The following is a 22,366-nucleotide window of genomic DNA, read 5'->3' on the forward strand; positions in this document are numbered from 1 at the left end:
AAATAGCTCTGGAGAAATAGAGATACGTGGATAGAAAGATGGATGGATGGATGGGTTAATTTGATAGATATGGAGAGATATGTGGATAGAGAGAAAGATGGGTGGATGAATGGATAGATAAGATAGATATGGAGAAATAGATATTGTACGTGGATAGATAGAAAGATGGATGGATGGATGGATAAATTACTAAAATAGCTCTGGAGAAATAGAGATACATGGATAGATAGAAAGATGGATGGATAGATTAATATGATAGATATGGAGAAAGAGATATGTGGATAGAGAGAAAGATGGGTGGATGAATGGATAGATAAAATAGATATGGAGAAATAGATACCTGGATTGATGGATGGGTAGATAGATTAATAAGTTATGGAGAAAAGGGATACGTGGATAGAGAGAAATATGGGTGGATCAATGGATAAATAAATAAATAAGAGAAAGGGAGAAATGGATAGACGTGGATGGGTAGATGGATAGTGACCGATGGGATGATCTATTCTAGATAAATAGATGGGGATGGATATATGGATAGATCTAGAAAGCAATAGATGATATATGCAGTTATGAAGTGGTTGAGAAATGTGGGTGGATGGATAGAGATGAGGGATAGAGAGATGATGATATGATACACAGTACAGAGATAGATGATAGAGATGATAAATAGACGATAGACAGAGGCAGGCAGAATAGATAAATATGGAGGGACACAGAGATGATGGATGGATAAATAGAAATGGATGAATGGTTGGAGATATAGATATACTACTCAAAAAATAAAGGGAACACTCAAAGAACACATCCTACATCTGAAGGAATGAAATATTTTCATTGAATACTGTACTTTGTTCTGTACAAAGTTGAATGTAAAATTGATTGTCAATCTGTGTGGCTTCCTAAGTGGACACTTTGATTTCACATAAGTTTGATTTACTTGGAGTTATACTGTGCTGTTTAAGTGTTCCCTTTTTTTTTTTGAGCAGTGTATACTGTAATATACTAATCACTTTTAGGCCAATCTTCCCTAATTTACTAAATTACATTTCACGATGTAATTAAAAAGCCATAAAATCATGAAAACTGGGTCATTCTTTATTTCGAATTTCCTTCCCCCTCCCACCGGCCCCCTATTTTTCTTTTACGCGTCTACACACGCGCGTGAGGGGAAAAAAAAACACGAGGCCGTCGGAACGACACGAGATACCCGTGACCGCTGTAAACTTTCCCCCGCTCTCGCTGCCCCCCTCCAGGGTCCGATCCGCACGGGGGCGCGCGCAGACACGGGTTAGATGCCTTCACACGACCTCGAAGCCCCCCGGCACAGTAGGACAGTGTCTCGCCTTCTCCGCCGGGAGGGAAACCCCTTTTTAAACGTCTCTTTTTTTCCCCCCTCCCCAAGGGAGCATGGCTCATACCCTTCCCGTTCCCTGCCCGGTCAAACTCGGGACGGTGAAACTCGAGAGCCCCGAAGCTCGTCTGCACGACTACGTGAAGCAAGGCAACTACGTCAAAGTGAAGAAGCTGCTGAAGAAAGGCGAGTGGAGTTGAGGTCGAGCGCGCAAACGGGAGATTTGCAAATTTACGGGTCTGGGGATTCCTTCCAAAAATGTCGTTTTTGTCTAGCAGCGATGTGTGAAATGCACTTAAAAGACACGGGAGCCTCGTTGTTAATTGGTCTCCCCTCCCCCAGCCTGGTGGAATAGAATAGAATAGAATTTGTCTTTGGTGCAGATCCCCTCAGTGTACATAAAAGAAAATACACATTTGTCAAGAATCATGAGGTAAAAAACACTTTTAGAATAGAATAGAATTCTTTATTGGCCAAGTGTGATTGCACACACAAGGAATTTGTCTTTGGTGTAGTTCCTCAGTGTACATCAAGGAAAATATACATTTGTCAAGAATCGTGAGGTAAAAAACACAATGATTGTCATAGGGGTCAAATAAGCAATGAGGAAACAATATTAATAAAATTCTTAAGGATACAAGCAACAAGTTACAGTCATGCAGTCATAAGTGGGAGGAAATGGGTGAGGGGAATGATGAGAAAAATGTAGTAGTGATAGTAGTGAAGACTTAGTAAATAGTTTGATAGTGTTGAGGGAATTATTTGTTTAGCAGAGTGGTGAATAGATCTTGTGTCTAGTTTGTCTTGGTGTGCAGCGCTCTGTAGCATCGTTTTGGGGGTAGGAGTTGAAACAGTTTGTGTCCAGGATGCGAGGGGTCAGTCAATATTTTCCCCGCCCTCTTTTTGACTCCTGCAGTATACAGGTCCTCAGTGGAAGGCAGTTTGGCAGCAATTGTTTTTTTCTGCAGTTCTGATTCTCCTTTGATAATCTGAGAGGGGCTTGCACAGTGTGTGTGACCATGGAAATTGCGCCTTTTTTATGCTCTGCAAAAAAAAATTCACGGTGGATTTCGGGAATCGGTGCAAAAAAGTTTTGGTACTGAATCCGCAGGGACAGATTTTCCCTTTACGTTTTATATTTTGCATTATTTTATACTTTGCATGTTTTATATTTTGCATATTTTATACTTTGCATGTTTTATATTTTGCATGTTTTATATTGTGCACATATTTTGGGATGTTGAGTTTTATGGCAAAAGCTAGAAGGAAAAAGGGGTGTGGAAAAGATGGTTAGGAATGTGAAATCCGCAGATCGTAAACCGGGCACCGTCCTGGGCCAAGATTTTACACGGGTCATCGGTTCAACTAGGATGCATCCCATGGGCGATCAAAGGTGTGAACTGAGGTGGCAAAATGTTTATTTAAATTTTTTTAATTAGTATGCCCCAACTCCTGAGGGACTAGTGATAGTGTCTAAGTACATTGCTCAAAAAAAATAAAGGGAACACTGAAAACAACACAATATAACTCCAAGTAAATCAAACTTCTGTGAAATCAAAGTGTCCATTTAGGAAGCAACACTGATTGACAGTCAATTTCACATGCTGTTGTGCACATTCAACTTTGTACAGAGTAAAGTATTCAATGAGAATATTTCATTCATTCAGATCTAGGATGTGTTATTTGAGTGTTCCCTTTATTTTTTTTTTTGTAGTATATAATTGATAGTGTCCAAGTATAATTGTGACTATCAGAGTAGAATAACAGTTGGAAGGGATCTTGGAGATCTTCCATTCCAACCCCCTGCTTAGGCTAAACCCCCTAAAACACTACTTCAGACAGATGGTTATCCAATATCTGCTTAAGAACTTCCAGTGTTGGGGCATTCACAACTTCTGGTGGCAAGCTGTTCCACGGATTAATTATTCTAACTGTCAGGAACTTTTTCCCTTGTTCTAAGTTGCTTCTCTCCTTGTTTAGTTTCCATCCATTGCTTCTTGTTCTACCCTCAGGTGCTTTGGAGAATAGCCTGACTCCCTCTTCTTTGTGGCAACCTGTGAGATACTGGAAGGCTGCTCTCATGTCTCCCCTGGTCCTTCTTTTCATTAAACTAGCCGTGCCCAGTTCCTGCAACCGTTCATTGTATGTTTTAGGCTCCAGTCCCCTAATCACCTCTGTTGCTCTTCTCTGCACTCTTTCTAGAGTCTCAACATGCTTTTTCCATCCTTTGGGGATAGTTATTTGCCCAGGTTCACCTGGTGCATCAATTGCGGCCCTATTTGGACCGGGAGTCTTTGCTCACAGTCACTCATGCCCTCATCACCTCGAGGTTCGGCTGCTGCAATGCTCTCTACATGGTGCTACCTTTGAAGAGTGTTCGGAAACTTCAGATTGTCCAAAATGTAGCAGCGCGAGCAGTTATGGGCCTTCCAAGGCATATCCATATTTCGTCATTACTCCGTGGACTGCATTGGCTGCTGATCGGTTTCCAGACACAATTCAAAGTGTTGCTTATGACCTACATGGCATAGGACCAGGCTATCTCTGAGACTGCCTTCTGCCGCACAAATCCCAGTGACCGATGTGGTCCCACAGAGTTGGTCTCCTTAGGGTCCTGTCAACCAAACAATTTCTGCTGGCAGGACCTAGGGGAAGAACCTTCTCTGTGAGGGCCCCGGCCCTCTGGAACCAACTCCCCCCAGAGATTCGCACCGCCCCCACCCTCCTTGCCTTCCGAAAGAGTCAAAAAACATATCTTTGCTCAGGCCTAGGGACATTAGACCTTCCCCTGTCCAACGAAATGTTGTTAGCACGATTACTGTATGAATGTGAATTAATTTTAAATTAGAAATCTAAGAATTGTTTTATTATTATTTATTTATTTATTTATTGGATTTGTATGCTGTCCCTCTCCGCAGACTTGGGGCGGCTAACAACAGTAATAAAACAGCATATAATAATAATCCAATACTAAAAACAGTTAAAAACCCATTATTATAAAAACCAAACATACATACAGATATACCATGCATAAAATTGTAAAGGCCTAGGGGGAAAGAGTATCTCAATTCCCCCATGCCTGGCGGCAGAGGTGGGTTTTAAGCAGTTTACGAAAAGCAAGGAGGGTGGGGGCAATTCTAATCTCTGGGGGGAGTTGGTTCCAGAGGGCCGGGGCTGGCACAGAGAAGGCTCTTCCCCTGGGTCCCGCCAAGCAACATTGTTTAGTTAACGGGACCCGGAGAAGACCCATTCTGTGGGACCTAACTGGTCGCTGGGATTCGTGCAGCAGAAGGCGGTATATTAATATTAGTATATTAATTGGACAAACTATTATGTATTTTGTTATATGTTGTGAGCTGCCCCCACGGAGAGGAGCGGCATACAAGTCCAAATAAATAAATAAATAAATACATTTATTCATTTTATTTATTCGGATTTGTATGCCGCCCAAGTCCCAAATTACCCAACTGAGGTCAGAAGTATGAATTCTCTATGAATACAGGTGCACTAAAAGGTGTTCGGTAATGTTGGCTTTCCTGACCCCCAGTGCAAACTCGAATTGCGCCAAATTCGGCCACTTCGGTTGCAAAGCTTTGCAGACAAACGCTGTACAGAAGGTCCTTGCAATAGACGCGCGCATGGGCGGAAGGGAATGGGGCTCCTGTGAAGCTCCACCCCTGGTTGAAACGCGATTGGTTGTCTCCGTTCCCTGATGTAAATGTAAGCTGCGGGGCATTGTGGGTCTTGCTTATTTTGCGAACGGTATTAATTTCGGAACGGTATTCTTTGGAATAAATCATGCTGGGATGTTTTACACTTTATCGCCGCGGAGGAAAGGGAGGCCGCGAAGTAAAATTTGTGGTTAGGGGAGGCGTTCGTTGTGACCTGGAAAGCGGTGGGTGCGGGTGAGGCCGTGGAAGCGCGCAAGGATTCATTAAGACTATACTTTCAGGGATCATTTCTATAGTATCCAACTAGAGAAATGCACTCGAAAGTGATCAACCCGGGAAACCACGAGGAGGAGGTGCAGTGTTCTCTCCTGAGCGCGAAGCCGGCAGGCGGTGCTACTTTTGTAGCTGCCGCCTGCCATTGATGACCGTTCCGCCTCTCCCTTTGCGGAGAGGTTGGAGGGAGAGAACGCAGTCTGAGTGGTTTCCCACCCCACCCCACCCCTTTTTAAGCTGAGTCAAATGAAAGATATAAATGATTCGTTTTAATATTCTCTTAACATTTCTTCCTTTAGAATAGATTTAATTTTTTGTTGCCTAAATGTCATTGGCCGCACGAGGGATCTGTCTTTGGTGTATATGCTCTCAATGTGGATAAGGAGAATGAACTGAGAGTATATATACCAAAGACATTGCTTGAAAAGAAATGAAAGCAAGTGTTGGCAGTAAATTCCTGTACAGTACACGAAACTCACTTTTTCATCAGGATTTTTAACCTTTGCCATTTTTAAGAGGTTGGGACTTCCGCATCCGGTATAGAGGATTCTGGGAGTTGAAGTCCACAGGGGTTAAAAGTTCCGAAGTGGGAGAAAACTGTTAACACGTGCTTGCAGGTTTTGCTAATGGGCGCCTCATTTGCATATTCACAATCCGGGTCTTAAGAAAGAATTTTAAATCAATAGTGCATTGGATAAAGATATGATTTAGTTGATTTATTTTATATTTTCTGTGTTTTTATTCTTTCAAAACTCAATAAAGATTATTTTATTTTTAAAAAAAACAATTTTAAGAATTGAAATGTCTACAGGATTTTCTATTTGGATTGTCATTCCTCTTTTCTCATTTGGCAATTCATGTACGTCAAGTAGGATCTTAAACTACAACTTAAACAAGAAAAATAATATTTATAATTCATTGAATTTTATTGTGCCTAGAAAAGGATTGTCAAGAAAAGCATTTTGTTGGAGATATAATAAGGACAATAGTTCCTTAAAACATATGTTTTTACAATATCCTATACTGTATTTGCTAAATTTTGGGAGAAAGTAGTGGACAATATAAATGTGCCTGTAACAAAAACTAAAAGTTGTAGAGGATTATATTCTTTTGAATTACATATCTAGTACATGAAATTTTACAGCTAGACAAGATGCAAATGTCCTATATTCTCTCCTATAGCCTCCCTCTTCTCTTCTATCTCTTCTATCCATTATATCTCTTCTATCTTTTCTATCTCTTTTATCTCTTATATTTTCTGCTATTTTGTCTAGTTATATTTTACTCCTATACAGTATTTCTCTTCTATACTCTCTTTGATACATTCTACTCGTATATATCCTCTATAACTTTAATTGTGTATTATTGTGTATTGGGCAAAACAAATACAGTATAAATATAAAAAAAATAAATACTTTATTGTGTAATTCTGCACAGACCAGTGTGTTAGTTCAATGGATGCGAAAGTTTTGAACGTCTACAACTTTTTAAGAATATTAGGACTTCCGCTCTCAGAATTCCTCAACCCCAGGATGCTGACTAGGGGGCCCTGGGAGTTGAAGTCCACATGTGGCTGAGGTTGAGAAACTGTTACATGTGTTCCCACTCCCAGGTTCTGCTGATGGGTCTGACATTCACAGTCCAGGTCAGCATGCAGACTCAAAATCACCATCTAGCACAACCAGTGCTTTGGAATATAGAACTTGGTGAATATTTCTATCTGTCTGTCTCTCTCTGTCTACTGCCTGTATATCTATCTCTTCCCTTCCTTCCTTCCTTCCTTCCTTCCATTCATCCTCCCTTCCTTCCTTCCTTCCTTCCTTTATTTCTTCTTCCTGCATGTCTATCTAATCTAATCTCCCTCCCTATTCCTATCCCTCCTTTCTATCTATTGTCTGTCTGTCTCTCTCTGTCTGTCTGTCTACCCCTCTATCTGTTCTGCCTGCTTGTCTGTCTATCTGTCTCTCTCTCACTCTCCATCCTATCTACCTATCCATCCATATCCTCTCTTATCTATTTCTTGTGTGTCTTTCTGCCTATCTGTCTGTCTATTATACACTGCTCAAAAAAAATAAAGGGAACACTTAAACAACACAATATAACTCCAAGTAAATCAAACTTCTGTGAAATCAAACTGTCCACATAGGAAGCAACACTGATTGACAATCAATTTCACATGTTGTCAGCACATTCAACTTTGTACAGAACAATCTGTACAATTCTGGGAGTTGAAGTCCCGATATCTTCAAGTTGCCAAAGTTGGGAAACACTGTTTTAATAGATCCCTCAGTAAGTATTTCCCTTTGGCAAAGTCATTATTAATCTAATCCCTTTGTTCCACTAAGGCTTTAGGGGTGGGCAAAGTTGGCTCTTCTATAACTTATGGACTTCAACCCTCAGAATTCCTAAGCTAGCATGATTGGCTCAGGAATTCTGGGAGTTGAAGTCCACAAGTCAAAGAAGAGCCAACTTTGCCCACCCCTGCTCTAAGGCACGCCTCATGTTTGCAAGCAGCTGCCCTGTTCCCTGATGCAAATCAAAACCCAGGGGGATTATGGGTCTTGTGTGCATTGCTAACTTATATACGCTCCAGAATGGTATTTTTTTACATAAATTCCCCGGGAAATCCAAAATTTATTATTGGCTGCAGAGGGAATGAAGGTAGTGAAATTGAATTTGTGGTTGGGGGAGGCGTTCGCTGTGACCTGGAAAGCGGTGGGTGCGGGTGAGGCCGTGGAAGCGCGGAGGGATTCGTTAAGACTATACTTTCAGGGATCATTTCTATAGTATCCAACTAGAGAAATGCACTCAAAAGTGATCAACCTGGGAAACCACGAGGAGGAGGCGCAGTGTTCTCTCCTGAGCGCGAAGCCGGCAGGCGGTGCTACTTCTGTGGCTGCCGCCTGCCATTGATGACCGTTCCGCCTCTCCCTTTGCGGAGAGGTTGGAGGGAGAGAACGCAGTCTGAGTGGTTTCCTACCCCCCCTTTTTAAGCTGACTCAAATGAAAGATATAAATGATTCTTTTTAATATTCTCTTAGAATTTAGATTTAATTTTTCGTTGCGTAAATGTCATTGCCCGCACAAGGGATGTATATGCTCTCTCTGTGCATAAGGAGAATAAACTGAGAGTATATACATCCCCTGGGCATGTTTAATTTATATATGGTATGCCTGAGTGTATGTCTGTTAGTATATGGGGTCTTTTTTAAATCGTTAAATATTTTAAATCTGTTTAGATTATTTATGATTTGTTTCCACGTGTTGTGAGCCGCCCCGAGTCTTCGGAGAGGGGCGGGATACAAATCTAAGTAATAAATAAATAAATAAATAAATATACACCAAAGACATTGCTTGAAAAGGAATGAAAGCAAGCCTTGGCGTTAATGCCTGCACACGAAACCCACATTCTCAATAGGGTAATTTTTCACCTTTGCCCTTTTTTAAGAGGCTGGGACTTCCGCATCCGGGATGCTGATTTAGAGGATTCTGGGAGTTGAAGTCCACACATGTTAAAAAGTTCTGAAGTCGGAGAAACTGTTTAACAGGGGCTTCCAGCTTCTGCTAATGGCCCTCTCGTTCACACATCCACAGTCCCAGTCATAAGAATTTTAAGAATTCTTAGGAAAGAATTGAGTGAAGTGAAAATAATATGTTGATTGTTTAGTTATTTGTTTGTTTGTCATATAATTATAGTATTGTAGTATGTTTAACATAATATAAGTATAAAGTAGAGATAAAAAGAGACTAGACTTTCAATCCTGGGCCTGGAAAGTTTAGAACTAAGAGGCCTTAAACAAGATCTAAGTATTGCCCACAAGATCATATGCTGCAACGTCCTGCCTGTCGGCGACTACTTCAGCTTCAACCACAACAACACAAGAGCACACAACAGATTTAAACTTAATATTAACCGCTCCAAACTTGACTGTAAAAAATATGACTTCAGTAACCGAATTGTCGAAGCGTGGAACTCATTACCGGACTCCATAGTGTCATCCCCAAACCCCCAACACTTTACCCTTAGATTATCTACGGTTGACCTATCCAGATTCCTAAGAGGTCAGTAAGGGGCGAGTACAAGTGCACTAGAGTGCCTTCCGTCCCCTGTCCTATTGCTCTCCTATATCTCCTATACCTTTCTTCTATTCCTATATCTCTTCTTCTATTCTTTCATTGATATGTTGTATTACTATATCTTCTTTTCTATTCTTTCTTAGATATATTTTACTATGAGTATCTCCTCTATAACCTTCATCATGTATTTTACTATGTGTATATAGATATACTGTATACCCACTAAAACCCTCATTGTGTATTGGACAAAATAAATAAATTTAAAAAATAAAATAAAAAAGACAGAATCTGCAGAATCATGGTTCTTCTTTTTAGTTTTCCGCTAACACCGGGAGCCACAAAACCCTTTTGATCTCCCTCTCTCTTTCCGTATCTCTACGTGTCTCCTTCTCCTCTCCTCCCATCTCTCTCCCCTCTCTCTGTATCTCTCTCTCTCTGTGTCTCTATCCACCTCTCTCCCTCTCTCACATCTTTGTGTGTGTGTGTGTGCATCTTGCCCCTGCTTTAAAAAAAAACCCTGAGTAAAATGAAAAAAAATGTTGCTTTGTGTTACTTTTGCGCTTGGTTGCTCCAAGCCTTTTAAAAAAAATCATAGTGAAATATACAGTATGTCACAGAAGTGAGTACGCCCCTCATATTTTATAGATATTTAAATATATCTTTTAATGTGACAGCACTGGAGAAATGAAACTGCAGGAGCCCCATTTGGACATCATCGCTTAGTGGTAACTCACTTTTCTTGCCAGCAGTTTAGACATTAATGGCTGTGTGTTGCGGTATTTTATTTATTTATTAGATTTCTATGCTGCCCTTCTCCCCAGACTGAGGGCGGCTCACAACAGAAATAAATGCAAAATACAAAAGTCAAGTGTGTAAGAAATCTAATATTAAAATAGTCTAAAAACCCCAGCTCATGAAAGCAATCACCCACATTCATCCTATCAAATTACCCATTCATGACATTGGCCAGAGGTAGATATTAGGACTCAACGGCTCCAGACCTGCTGGCAAAGATAAGTCTTCAAAGCCTTGCGGAAGGCTTGAAGAAGCCACAATTTGCCAGACCCACGTGTTGCATTAAACACACCGTGTTTGCAAGCCACAATGCCAAATGAATATTAATCTCAAGGAAGGTTTTAAGGGTTTTGGGAATTAAGATCTAGTATGTTTGCAAAAAAAAAAATGGCTTGGCTTAGGTAGGATAATGTTTATTTATTAAAGTTATATTCTATCTATCTATCTATCTATCTATCTATCTATCTATCTATCTATCTATCTATCTATCTATCTACCTACCTACCTATTTATTTATTGGATTTATATGCCATATATCTCAATATTCAAAGTGACTCTGGGCACTTTACAAATATAAAAACAAATCATAAATATCTATTTATCTCTGGGACCATCTTCTGTCGCACGAATCCCAGCGGCCGATAAGGTCCCACAGAGTTGGCCTTCTCTGGGCCCCGTCCACTAGACAATGTCATCTGGCGGGCCCCAGGGGAAGAGTCTTCTCTGTGGCGGCCCCGGCCCTCTAGGATCAACTCCCCCCAGAGATCAGAACTGACCCCACCCTCCTTATTTTTCGTAAATTGCTTAAGACCCACCTATATCGCCAGGCATGGGGGAATTGAGACATCTCCCCCAGGCTTTTTATAGTTTTATGTATGGAATGTGTGTGTTGCATGGTTTTTAAATGAGGGGTTTTAAAAATACTTTCTTTTAATATTAGATTTGTTATACTGTATATTGTTATTATTATTGTTGTGAGCCGCCCCGAGTCTTTGGAGAGGGGTGGCATACTAATCTAATAAATTATTATTATTATTATTATTATTATTATTATTGACAGATTATGATTTATGTATTTATGATAGATATTGCACTACATTCTCCCACTTTCCAGCTGCTTGAAGGCTTTGCAATCCTGTGTCACGAGTTAAGGACAGTTTAGTACAATCAGCAAGTGAATAGGAGGAACATTTAGCAACTGAAACAGGCAGTAGCTGTAAGGACGTTAAGTCGCAAGGTCTCATCTGTAATTCTCTTGTCACCTGCAGCTCTTCGTCAGCGAAATAGTTAACAGCGCTAGTTCAAGAGATTGACGCTTGCAGGACCCGCCTTTTCCGGTCCTTGTATAAACCGCGGAATAATTAAAAAAAAAACCGCCTCAAAGTGAAGCATGATTGGTTGTCCCATTCCCCGATGCAAATGTAATACCAAGGGGCTTATGGGTCCGCTAGTTTTGCTAAAGTTACGCTCTGGGAAGAGTATGATCGTAAATAAATTAATCGCGATCTTTCGGAATTTATTCCCGCCTGCGGAGGAAACGAAGGCCGCCGTGTAGAGTTTGGTTGTCTCCGTTCCCTGATGCAAATCTAAGCCGCGGGGCATTGTGGGTCTTATTTTGCGAACGGTATTAATTTCGGAACGGTATTCTTTGGAATAAATCATGCCGGGATGTTTTAAATTTTATCGCCGCGGAGGAAAGGGAGGCAACAAAGTAAAGTTTGTGGTTGGGGGAGGCGTTCGCTGTGACCTGGAAAGCGGTGGGTGCGGGTGAGGCCGTGGAAACGCGGAGGGATTCGTTAAGACTATACTTTCAGGGATCATTTCTATAGTAACCAACTAGAGAAATGCACTCGAAAGTGATCAACCCGGGAAACCACGAGGAGGAGACGCAGCGTACTCTCCTGAGCGCGAAGCCGGCAGGCGGTGCTACTTTTGTAGCTGCCGCCTGCCATTGATGACCGTTCCGCCTCTCCGTTGCGGAGAGGTTGGAGGGAGAGGACGCAGTCTGAGTGGTTTCCCACCCCACCCCCTTTTTAATCGTGGTTAAATGATAGAAAAATGTTTAAACTCTACATCGGGGAAAACTACATTACCTTATTCTCTCTGATAAAGTATTTCCCAACCTTGGCAACTTGAAAGAATCTGGACTTCAACTCCCAGAATTCCCCAGTCCAGCATTCGCCAATCAACAAGCAGATTGATTTCTAATCCTGCTTTGAGGCCGGCTCGGTGACTTTGGGCTAATCACCAGGAGCCTGAGAGTTTTAGTCCCGCCTTAGACATGTAAGCCAGGTGGATGACTGGGCCAATCACCAGGAGACTGAGTTCTAGTCCCGCCTTAGACATGAAAGCCAGCTGGTGATTTTGGGTCAATCACTAGCAGCCTGTGAGTTCTAGTCCCACCTTAAAATAAATTTGACTCAGCATATTGTATTCACACAGAACACGGAGTTTCAAGTAGGGTTTTGTGATCTTTTTTTGCAAAGTGTTCAGAATTGCTGATTTCTCTATAATTTCTCTTAATAGTAAAATATTTAACTTACATAGCAATTTATTAACAATTTATTATTTCTCTTTGTGAAATGCCAAATGCATTGTTTATTTTGTGGGTGCAGCTTGATGGTCATGTGGCTGGGTGGGGTTGGCTTGGTCATGTGACTGGGAGGGAGTGGCTTGATGGTCATGTGGCTGGGAGGGAGTGGCTTGATGGTCATGTGGCTGGGAGGGAGTGGCTTGATGGTCATGTGGCTGGGAGGGAGTGGCTTGATGGTCATGTGGCTGGGAGGGAGTGGCTTGATGGTCATGTGGCTGGGAGGGAGTGGCTTGATGGTCATGTGGCTGAAGTAGGGTAACAGTTCACATGCTAGCAAATATGCCTCTGTGTGCCACCTGTGCCATAGGTTCGCCATCACTGGTATAGGACCTATACCTATACATTATTATTATTATTATTATTATTATTATTATTAATTTTATTTATTTATTTATTCATTTGTCCAATATACCAGTGTTTTTCAACCAGTGTGCCGTGGCACACTAGTGTGCCGCAAGACATGGTCAGGTGTGCCGCGAAGCTCAGAGAGAAAGAAAGAAAGAGAGAGAGAGAAAGCAAGAGAGAGAGAGAAAGAAAGCAAGAGAGAAAGAAAGCAAGAGAGAGAGAAAGCAAGAGAGAAAGAAAGCAAGAGAGAAAGAAAACAAGAGAGAGAGAGGAAAAGCAAGAGAGAGAAAGAGCAAGCGAGAGAGAAAGAGAACAGGAGAGAAAGAAAGAAAGAGAGAGAGAAAGAGAGAGAAAGAAAGCAAGAGAGAGAGAGAAAGATAGGCAGGGAAGGAGAGAGAGAGAAAGACATAGAGGGACGTAGGGAGGGAGAAAGAAAGAGAGCAAAAAAGAGAGGAAGGAAGAGAAAGAAAGAGGGATGGATAGAGAGAAAGAAAGAGGAAGGAAGGGAGAGAAAGAGGAAGGGAGAAAGAAATAGAGCGAAGGGGAGGAAGAGAGAGAGATAATGTTTTTGTCCAAACTTTTTTTAGCTCCCCCCCCTGCTCAATGTGCCCCAGGGTTTCATAAATGTAAAAAAATGTGCCGCGGTTCAAAAAAGGTTGAAAATCACTGCAATATACAAATACATAGGAAGAAAAATAGACATGTGATAATATATATAAGGGTAAAGTGAACTTAGAGGAGAGGATATATTAAAGGAAGAAAATATATATGATAAGTGAGAGAAAGGAAAGACAATTGCACAGGGGACGAAAGGCACACCAGTGCACTTATGTATGCCCCTTACTGGCCTCTTAGGAACCTGGAGAGGTCAATTGTGGAGAGTCTAAGGGAGAAATGTTGGGGGTTAGGGGTTGACACAATTGAGTCCGGCAATGAGTTCCACGTTTCAATAACTCGATTGTTGAAATCATATTTTTTACAGTCAAGTTTGGAGCGGTTTGTATTAAGTTTGAATCTGTTGTGTGCTCTTGTGTTGTTGCTGTTGAAGCTGAAGTAGTCATTGACCGGTAGGACGTTGCAGCATATGATCTTGTGGGCAATACTCAAATCGTGTTTTAGGCGCCGTAGTTCTAGGCTTTCTAGGCCCAGGATTGTTAGTCTATTTTCGTAGGATATTCTGTTTCGAGTGGAGGAGTGAAGGGCTCTTCTGGTGAAATATCTTTGGACATTTTCAAGGGTGTTGATGTCTGAGATGTGGTATGGGTTCCAGACAGATGAGCAGTAGTCTAGGATGGGTCTGGCAAAGGTTTTGTAGGCTCTTGTGAGTAGAGTGAGATTGCCTGAGCAGAAACTCAGAAGATTATTATTATTATTATTATTATTATTATTATTATTATTACATTATTATTATTATTATTTAATTAGATTTGTATGCCACCCTCTCCGAAGACTTTGGTTTTGCTGCTTGTGTGGAGGTTTAGGCTTGAAGATCTCCCAAGTCCTTTCCAGCTGTGTTAGTCTATTCTTTTTTTTCCCCCTAGCAAGACTCTTTGGACACGAAGTTCTCAGTTTGCAGTGGAGTATCGGCAGCATAAAATTTAACACATGGATAAAATTAACGTTGAAGTTTTCCTCCTTCTCCTTCCGTAGGAGTATCCACCCAGTCGGTCAACTCCTTAGGACAAACTCCGCTCTTCACAGCTGCCTTGCTCGGACTGGGGAAACTGGTGGACATCCTGTTGGACTATGGCTCGGATCCTAACCAGTAAGTACGAGACGTAAATGGGTGAGAAGTGGGATTCAGGTAAAAAAATAATTTTTTTGTTATTTTTTTGAATTTTTTTTTTTTTGGTGGTTGTGATGGAAGTGTGAGGAAACCTACTCTTTGCTTTTCCTTCAGGGCTCCTGTGACCCAGAGGGTGGGCCATCTCTGAAAGGAGAATTTGCAGTATCCCAATGGGGTTCCCAGCTGCAGGATCACCTTGTTGCAGATGCTGAGACCCCATCTAGATTGTTAAAAAATTAATTAATGATATTATGATGTTTTACTGAATACATTTATGAGGCTGCCCAACTCACACATGATCGATTGCTTACATTAAAAAATCCACTCTGTAATAAAAAACTCTACCCCTTTCTTAATAAGAAGGAAGAGCCTTCTCTGTGGCGGCCCTGGCCCTTTGGAACCAACTCCCCCCGGAGATTAGAATTGCCACCACCCTCCCTGTCTTTCGTAAACTACTCAAGACTCACTTATACCGCCAGGCATGGGGGAGTTGAGATATTCCTTCCCCCTAGGCCATTACAAGTTATGCATGGTATGTTTGTGTGTATGTTTGGTTTTTATAAATAAGGGTTTTTAGCTGTTTTATTAATTGGATTGTCACATGCTGTTTTTATCATTGTTGTTAGCCGCCCCGAGTCTACGGAGAGGGGCGGCATACAAATCCAATAAATAATAATAATTAATTATTATTATTAACTTCCTGCTGAAGATTCTTCCAGGTTATTTTTTTAATGTCTACCACTACTTTTACTTCTACTACTATTTCAACTTCTACTTTTACTACTACTTTTACTTCTTCTACTTTTACTTCTTTTGTTCCTACTACTAGTTTTACTTATACCACTTCTACTACTAGTACTTCTACTTTCTACTTCTTCAACTTCTACTTTTACCTTTACTACTTCTACTTTTACTATTTCTACTTTTACTTCTACTGCTATTTCTACTGCTACTTTTACTTTTACCACTTCTATACTAGTACTTCTACTTTCTACTTCTACTACTTCTCGGAGCCGCTCTGAGTCTTCGGAGAGGGGCGGCATACAAATCTAATAAATAATAAATAATAATAATAATAATAAATAATACTTCTTCAACTTTTACTTCTACTTTTACTTCTACTTACATTACTACTATTATGACTACTACTACCATCACTTCTACTACTACTTCTACTTTCTACTACTACTTATTTTTATTTATTTATTAGATTTGTATGCTGCCCCTTTCCGTAGACTCGGGGCGGCTCACAACATAATAAAACAATTCATAACCAATCTAATAATTTACAATTTAAAATTTAAAGTAGTTAAGAAAACCCCATTTTTAAGCAGACATACCTACAAACATACCATACATAAATTATATAGGCTCGGGGGAGATATCTCAATTCCCCCATGCCTGACGACAAAGGTGGGTTTTGAGGAGTTTACGAAAGGCAAGGAGGGTGGGGGCAGTTCTAATCTCAGGGGGGAGCTGGTTCCAGAGAGTCGGGGCCGCCACAGAGAAGGCTCTTCCCCTGGGGCCCGCCAACCGACATTGTTTAGTTGACGGGACCCGGAGAAGGCCCACTCTGTAGGACCTAATCGGTCGCTGGGATTCGTGCAGCAGAAGGCGGTCTCGGAGATATTCTGGTCCGATGCCATGAAGGGCTTCAACTTCTACTACTTTTACTTCTACTTTTACTTCTACTTACATTACTACTATTATTACTACTATCACCACTTCTACTACTACTTCTACTTTCTACTACTACTTCAACTTCTACTACTTTTACTTCTACTTTTACTTCTTACTACTACTACTTTTACTTATATTACCACTTCTACTACTTTCTACTACTTTTCTTCAGTTCACTTCTAAGCCTCAACTTACGAGGAAAGACACTCGGCAACTAACTCATATTTATGACGGTTGCCGTGTTCTGGCATCATGTGACCTCCCTTCTGTGACCTTTTGACAGGCAAAGTCCAGTGGGGAAGCCTGATTCATTCAACAACCATGTCTCTAACTTAACAACTGCCGTGATCCACTTAACAACTGCGGCCAGAAAGGTCGCAAACAGGGGCAAAGCAGCTGCCTTGCTTAGCAACGGAAATGTTGGGCTCATCTGTGATCTATCGGTCGAGGACAACCTGCAAAGGAATTTGCTTTAGAGAGTATGGGGAAGTAGCGAAATTTATTTATTTATTTGTTTGTTTGTTTGTTCGTTTGTTTATTTATTTATTTATTTTTATTTAATTGTATGTAATTTTTTATTTTATTTATTTATTTATTTATTTTTATTATTTATTTATTTATTTATTTGATTTGATTTGATTTGATTTGATTTGATTTGATTTGATTTGTATGCCGCCCCTTTCCGTAGACTCGGGGCGGCTCACAACACAATAAAACAGTTCATGACAAATCTAATAATTTACAATTTAAAATTTAAAATAGTTAAAAAAAACCCCATTTTTAAGCAGACATACCTACAGACATACCATACATAAATTATATAGGCCCGGGGGAGATCAATTCCCCCATGCCTGACGACAAAGGTGGGTTTTGAGGAGTTTACGAAAGGCAAGGAGGGTAGGGGCAGTTCTAATCTCTGGGGGGAGCTGGTTCCAGAGAGTTGGGGCCGCCACAGAGAAGGCTCTCCCCCTGGAGCCCGCCAACCGACATTGTTTAGTTGACGGGACCCGGAGAAGGCCGACTCTGTGGGACCTAACCGGTCGCTGGGATTCGTGCGGCAGAAGGCGGTCTCGGAGATATTCTGGTCCGATGCCATGAAGGGCTTTATAGGTCATAACCATCACTTTGAATTGTGACCGGAAATTGATCGGCAACCAATGCAGACTGCGGAGTGTTGGTGTAGCATGAGCATACCTGGGGAAGCCCATGATTGCTCTCGCAGCTGCGTTCTGCACGATCTGAAGTTTCCGAACACTCTTCAAAGGTAGCCCCATGTAGAGAGCGTTACAGTAGTCGAACCTCGAGGTGATGAGGGCATGAGCGACTGTGAGCAGTGACTCCCGGTCCAGATAGGGCCGCAACTGGTGCACCAGGCGAAATCACGCACGAAGCTCATGGCTTCCCTGTTGTTATTATTCCAGCCGCTGTTACGACGGGAGCACCCCTATCCACGCAGCCGCCTTTTCGGGAAGCCAGTTCATTCTTAGCAAGCTGCTGGACGCAGGCGGGGACCTGCGACTCCACGACAAGGATGGGAGGACCCCGCAAAGCTGGGCCATGACGGCAGGGAAGGAAAGCAGTGCGCAGGTGTGTCGTGGCGGGACCTGCGGTGAAGTTGGGGCGTTTGGGGGGAAGTGAGCAAATACCGAGAGCCAGACCGGCCTGGTGGTTAAAAACTCCAAGTTAGAAACTGGGAGAATGAATATTTGGGTCGCCTCGTTTTCCTCTCCCCTCCTCAGCCTATTTGCCTTCCGTGCTATGCCACCAGACCAGAGGTGGCATTCTCTTACCTTCTGTTTATTTTATTTTATTTATTTATTTTGTCCAATACACAATAATACACAATGAAGCTTATAGAGGATATAATAGAGAAGATATAGGAGAGACTATAGGACAGGGGACGGAAGGCACTCTAGTGCGCTTATGTATGCCCCTTACTGACCTCTTAGGAATCTGGAGAGGTCAACTGTGGGTAGTCTAAGGGTAAAGTGTTGGGGGTTAGGGGATGACACTACAGAGTCCGGTAATGAGTTCCACGCTTCGACAACTCGGTTACTGAAGTCGTATTTTTTACAGTCAAGTTTGGAGCGGTTAATATTAAGCTTTAATCTGTTGTGTGCTCTTGTGTTGTTGTGGTTGAAGCTGAAGAAGTCATTGACAGGCAGGACATTGCAGCATATGATTTTGTGGGCAATACTTAGATCATGTTTAAGGCGTCGTAGTTCTAAGCTTTCAAGACCCAGGATTGAAAGTCTAGTCTTGTAGGGTATTCTGTTTCGAGTGGAGGAGTGAAGGGCTCTTCTGGTGAAGTATCTCTGGACATTTTCAAGGGTGTTAATGTTTGAGATGTGGTATGGGTTCCAGACAGATGAGCTGTATTCTAGGATGGGTCTGGCAAAGGTTTTGTAAGCTCTTGTAAGCAGTGTGAGATTGCCGGAGCAGAAGCTACGTAGGATTAGATTAACTCTACCAGTTCACAAATGTGCAGGGATGGGCTTGCTGCCCCTGGGGGGGGAACGACACACGCACAATGGGGGTAGTAACTTTATGTTTTTCACTGCCCCACCCACAAGCTTTAACGGATGGATGGTGGGTTTCCTTTTCAGATGCTGGAATTTATCCAGCGCTGCACCACTCACATGCAAGTCGTCCTGCAGAACCAGTCCTTGGATTTATTGAGGAAAGTGGACTCCCCCCGCGCCCTGGTCCACAGCCCCTCCAAGTTTGGCGGATTTGCACAAGGGTAAGTGGAAGGAAATATGGGGGAGGGGGGGTGGCAGGAGATTTCCAAGGCAAGGCCTCCCTTCCTGCACATTGCTCTGGCAGGGAAAAGACCACAAAATGCCCATGCTGGCTGGGGGATTCTGGGAGCGGAAGTCCACCCCACTTAAAGCAGGCTGGCTGGGGGATTCTGGGAGTAGAAGTCCACTCGTCTTAAAGCATTGCTGGCTTGGGGATTCTGGGAGTAGAAGTCCACTCGTCTTAAAGCATTGCTGGCTTGGGGATTCTGGGAGTAGAAGTCCACTTGTCTTAAAGCATTGCTGGCTGGGGGATTCTGGGAGCGGACGCCCACTCGTCTTAAAGCATTGCTGGCTGGGGGATTCTGGGAGCGGACGTCCACTCGTCTTAAAGCATTGCTGGCTGGGGGATTCTGGGAGCGGATGTCCACTCGTCTTAAAGCATTGCTGGCTGGGGGATTCTGGGAGCGGACGTCCACTCGTCTTAAAGCATTGCTGGCTGGGGAATTCTGGGAGTTGAAGTCCATCCATCTTGAAGCATGCTGGCTGGGGGATTCTGGGAGTGGACGTCCACTCGTCTTAAAGCATTGCTGGCTGGGGGATTCTGGGAGCGGACGTCCACTCGTCTTAAAGCATTGCTGGCTGGGGGATTCTGGGAGCGGACGTCCACTCGTCTTAAAGCATTGCTGGCTGGGGGATTCTGGGAGTGGATGTCCACCCCACTTAAAGCATTGCTGGCTGGGGAATTCTGGGAGTGAAGTCCAACCTTAAAATGGCTCTAGACATAGAGGTTAGCATAGATACTGTATAGTATAATATTTTGTAGGGTTATTAATACATAGAAAATAAGTATCTTTGTCCATTAAAAAATAATTCTGCCAGGGAAACAGAAAGCTGTCTTGTTTGTTGCTGCTACGCCCCGTTTCCCAGAATCCCCCTGAGAATTCTCCATCTTGTGCTGCAGGGCGGTTGACAGCCCTCTCGGGAGGTTCATGAAACGAGCGAGCAGCATGTCGCAGAGCATCTTCAGTTTCGGCTTTGGGAAGGTAAGAGGACAGGTTCACAATGGTGGAGTTCTTGAGTCCTCCATTCGTCCAGGGTGTGTACACACAACACACAAATACACAGGGTCAAGGCAGGGTCCCATGAGGGGCTCTTGTGTTGACCGCCCAAGACGATGGGCGGGTGTTTGGAAGTTCTGTGAAGACAATGGAAAAGGATTTATTCATTTAAATTTATTTATTTAACTGTAATTTTTAGGTCGGTTTTTTTCCCTTTCTTTTTGTCCTTTTCTTCTTTTTCTTCATTTGTTTACTTAGTTTTCATTATTTTTAATTAACAATTTTATTCTTGGCCGGGGGCACCGACTCTGCCCTTTGAGGGTTTTAAGTGATTCACATAAAAATGGAAGTTATTCGCTTAACAACCGTGGCAAAAAAAGTTCACAAGGTCATGCATGGCCTGCTTAACAACCTTTTTCCTTAGCAGTGCAAATTGTGGCCCCAAATGTGGTCGTAAATTGAAGACTATCTGCAATTGTGGCTTGAATTTGATTGTTGTAGGCCCCCTTGTATCCCTTCAGGTGAGGTGGGCAGCTCTAGAAATTGGAGACATAAATTAATATAGGCAGTCCTCAATATGGGACCACAATGAAAAGAAGGACCAAGGGAGACATGATAGTAGTCTTCCAAAATCTCAGGGGTTGCCCCAAAGAAGAGGGAGTCAAGCTATTCTCCAAAGCACCTGAGCGTAGTACAAGAAGCAATGGGTGGATGGAAACTAAACAAGGAGAAGCAACTTAGAACTAAGGAGAAATTCTCCACTTGCACTGCTTCGGAGAGTCCAACATGGGTTAATCTACAGCCTATTGGAAGGGACTGAGTTAAAAATTAGCATAAATAACCGGTCCAACCCCCATGTTGCCCTCTCTGGGTCAGTCTAAAAAACTCAGTCATAGTGGAGGGACTCATGAGTTTTTCCTCCTATGACTCTTGTAGTCTTGTTATTTTAGCTTGTACATTTGCTTAACTTTTACTGTTTTTTATTGTTTTATTATAAAGCATATTAAGATATTCACTAACAAAAAATTTTTTTCTGTTTGTCTTTCAGAGACTGGACAATGTAGTTCGGCAGTTTGGGCCCCTGGTTCTGCGGAGCTATGCCCACTTCTCTTCACCCAGGTCGGAGCCTCTTCCCTGCGAGGGTACAGCTCCAAGGACCGGGCGTCGCCCAAGGAACGAGGTCCCCGGCCTGCGCGGCCATACCTCTGTTCGGAGCGACCATCGGGAGCCGGAGACGACGAAAAGAGGACATTTGAATTTCCCGCCAGGAAAGAAAAGCCGCGGCTGGGAAACGAGCCGGCGAGCGGAGCGCCGAGCCAGGAAGCCCGAGAAAAGCATCGCCGTTCGCAACGGCAGCTGTAATGGGCGCGGCCATGACAATAAAGGCGCCAAACACAGGGCGCCGCCATTTTGAGGCTTAGCTCCGGGCCGCCATCTTGGAGGATTGACGGACAGTCCGATTACCCAATTATATCGCCCGGATGTCCTGTGCAACAGGAAGAGGCGGAACATAATAGCGGCGGCCATTTTTACTGACCAAATTGCTCAAACGCAGCTATAATTACCTGTTGGTCTCACGGAGCCTTATAATCATCCTCATGGCCGATCCAGCCCAACAGGGGACAGCTGAGGCCCCGATCACAAAGGCTAAGGAGAAGTCTCACTCTTCCAAGCCCAAGTCTAAATCTTCGCAAACCTCCTCTGCAATGAGAGATGCTGAAAGGCGCATCAAAGCCCTGGAGGAGCAATTGGAGGCACAAAAGCAAGCTGCCATGCCACAAAATGCACCTATAACAGGTACTACCCCCCCGGGGCTCCCAGAGGGCATGGGATCAGCAACTGATCGGGACTGGTCACCGGATAGATTTGGGGGTGCATCCCAGGTGGCAGAGCCAACTAGGCCAGACATTACCAGGCCTTCTTCTTCTTCTTCCCCGGCATGGCACATGACATCTCAACCAATGCCAACTGCCTCATTCACCCCGACAGCAGCTGG

General features: G+C 42.8%; 1 protein-coding gene and 3 non-coding genes across 4 annotated transcripts in view; all 4 read left to right on the forward strand.

Moving 5' to 3' along the window:
* The window catches only part of TEX14 (testis expressed 14, intercellular bridge forming factor), a 125,353-nt gene that overhangs the window by 925 nt on the left and 102,062 nt on the right, over positions 1-22,366 (forward strand). Inside the window, exons 2-6 of the mRNA XM_070735410.1 lie at positions 1,403-1,537; positions 14,756-14,870; positions 17,993-18,158; positions 19,178-19,314; positions 20,274-20,355. Coding sequence (XP_070591511.1) covers positions 1,408-1,537; positions 14,756-14,870; positions 17,993-18,158; positions 19,178-19,314; positions 20,274-20,355 — 630 coding nt within the window. The 5' untranslated portion in view covers positions 1,403-1,407. The remainder of the gene's footprint in view (positions 1-1,402; positions 1,538-14,755; positions 14,871-17,992; positions 18,159-19,177; positions 19,315-20,273; positions 20,356-22,366) is intronic.
* On the forward strand, positions 5,288-5,504 carry LOC139158254 (small nucleolar RNA U3). Its single transcript, XR_011557646.1, has one exon. It is a non-coding gene; the product is annotated as a small nucleolar RNA U3 (small nucleolar RNA).
* On the forward strand, positions 8,052-8,268 carry LOC139158255 (small nucleolar RNA U3). Its single transcript, XR_011557647.1, has one exon. It is a non-coding gene; the product is annotated as a small nucleolar RNA U3 (small nucleolar RNA).
* Positions 11,966-12,181, forward strand: LOC139158256 (small nucleolar RNA U3). The gene has a single exon (XR_011557648.1). It is a non-coding gene; the product is annotated as a small nucleolar RNA U3 (small nucleolar RNA).

Source organism: Erythrolamprus reginae, chromosome 1, assembly GCF_031021105.1.
Source record: "Erythrolamprus reginae isolate rEryReg1 chromosome 1, rEryReg1.hap1, whole genome shotgun sequence".
NCBI lineage: Eukaryota > Metazoa > Chordata > Lepidosauria > Squamata > Dipsadidae > Erythrolamprus > Erythrolamprus reginae.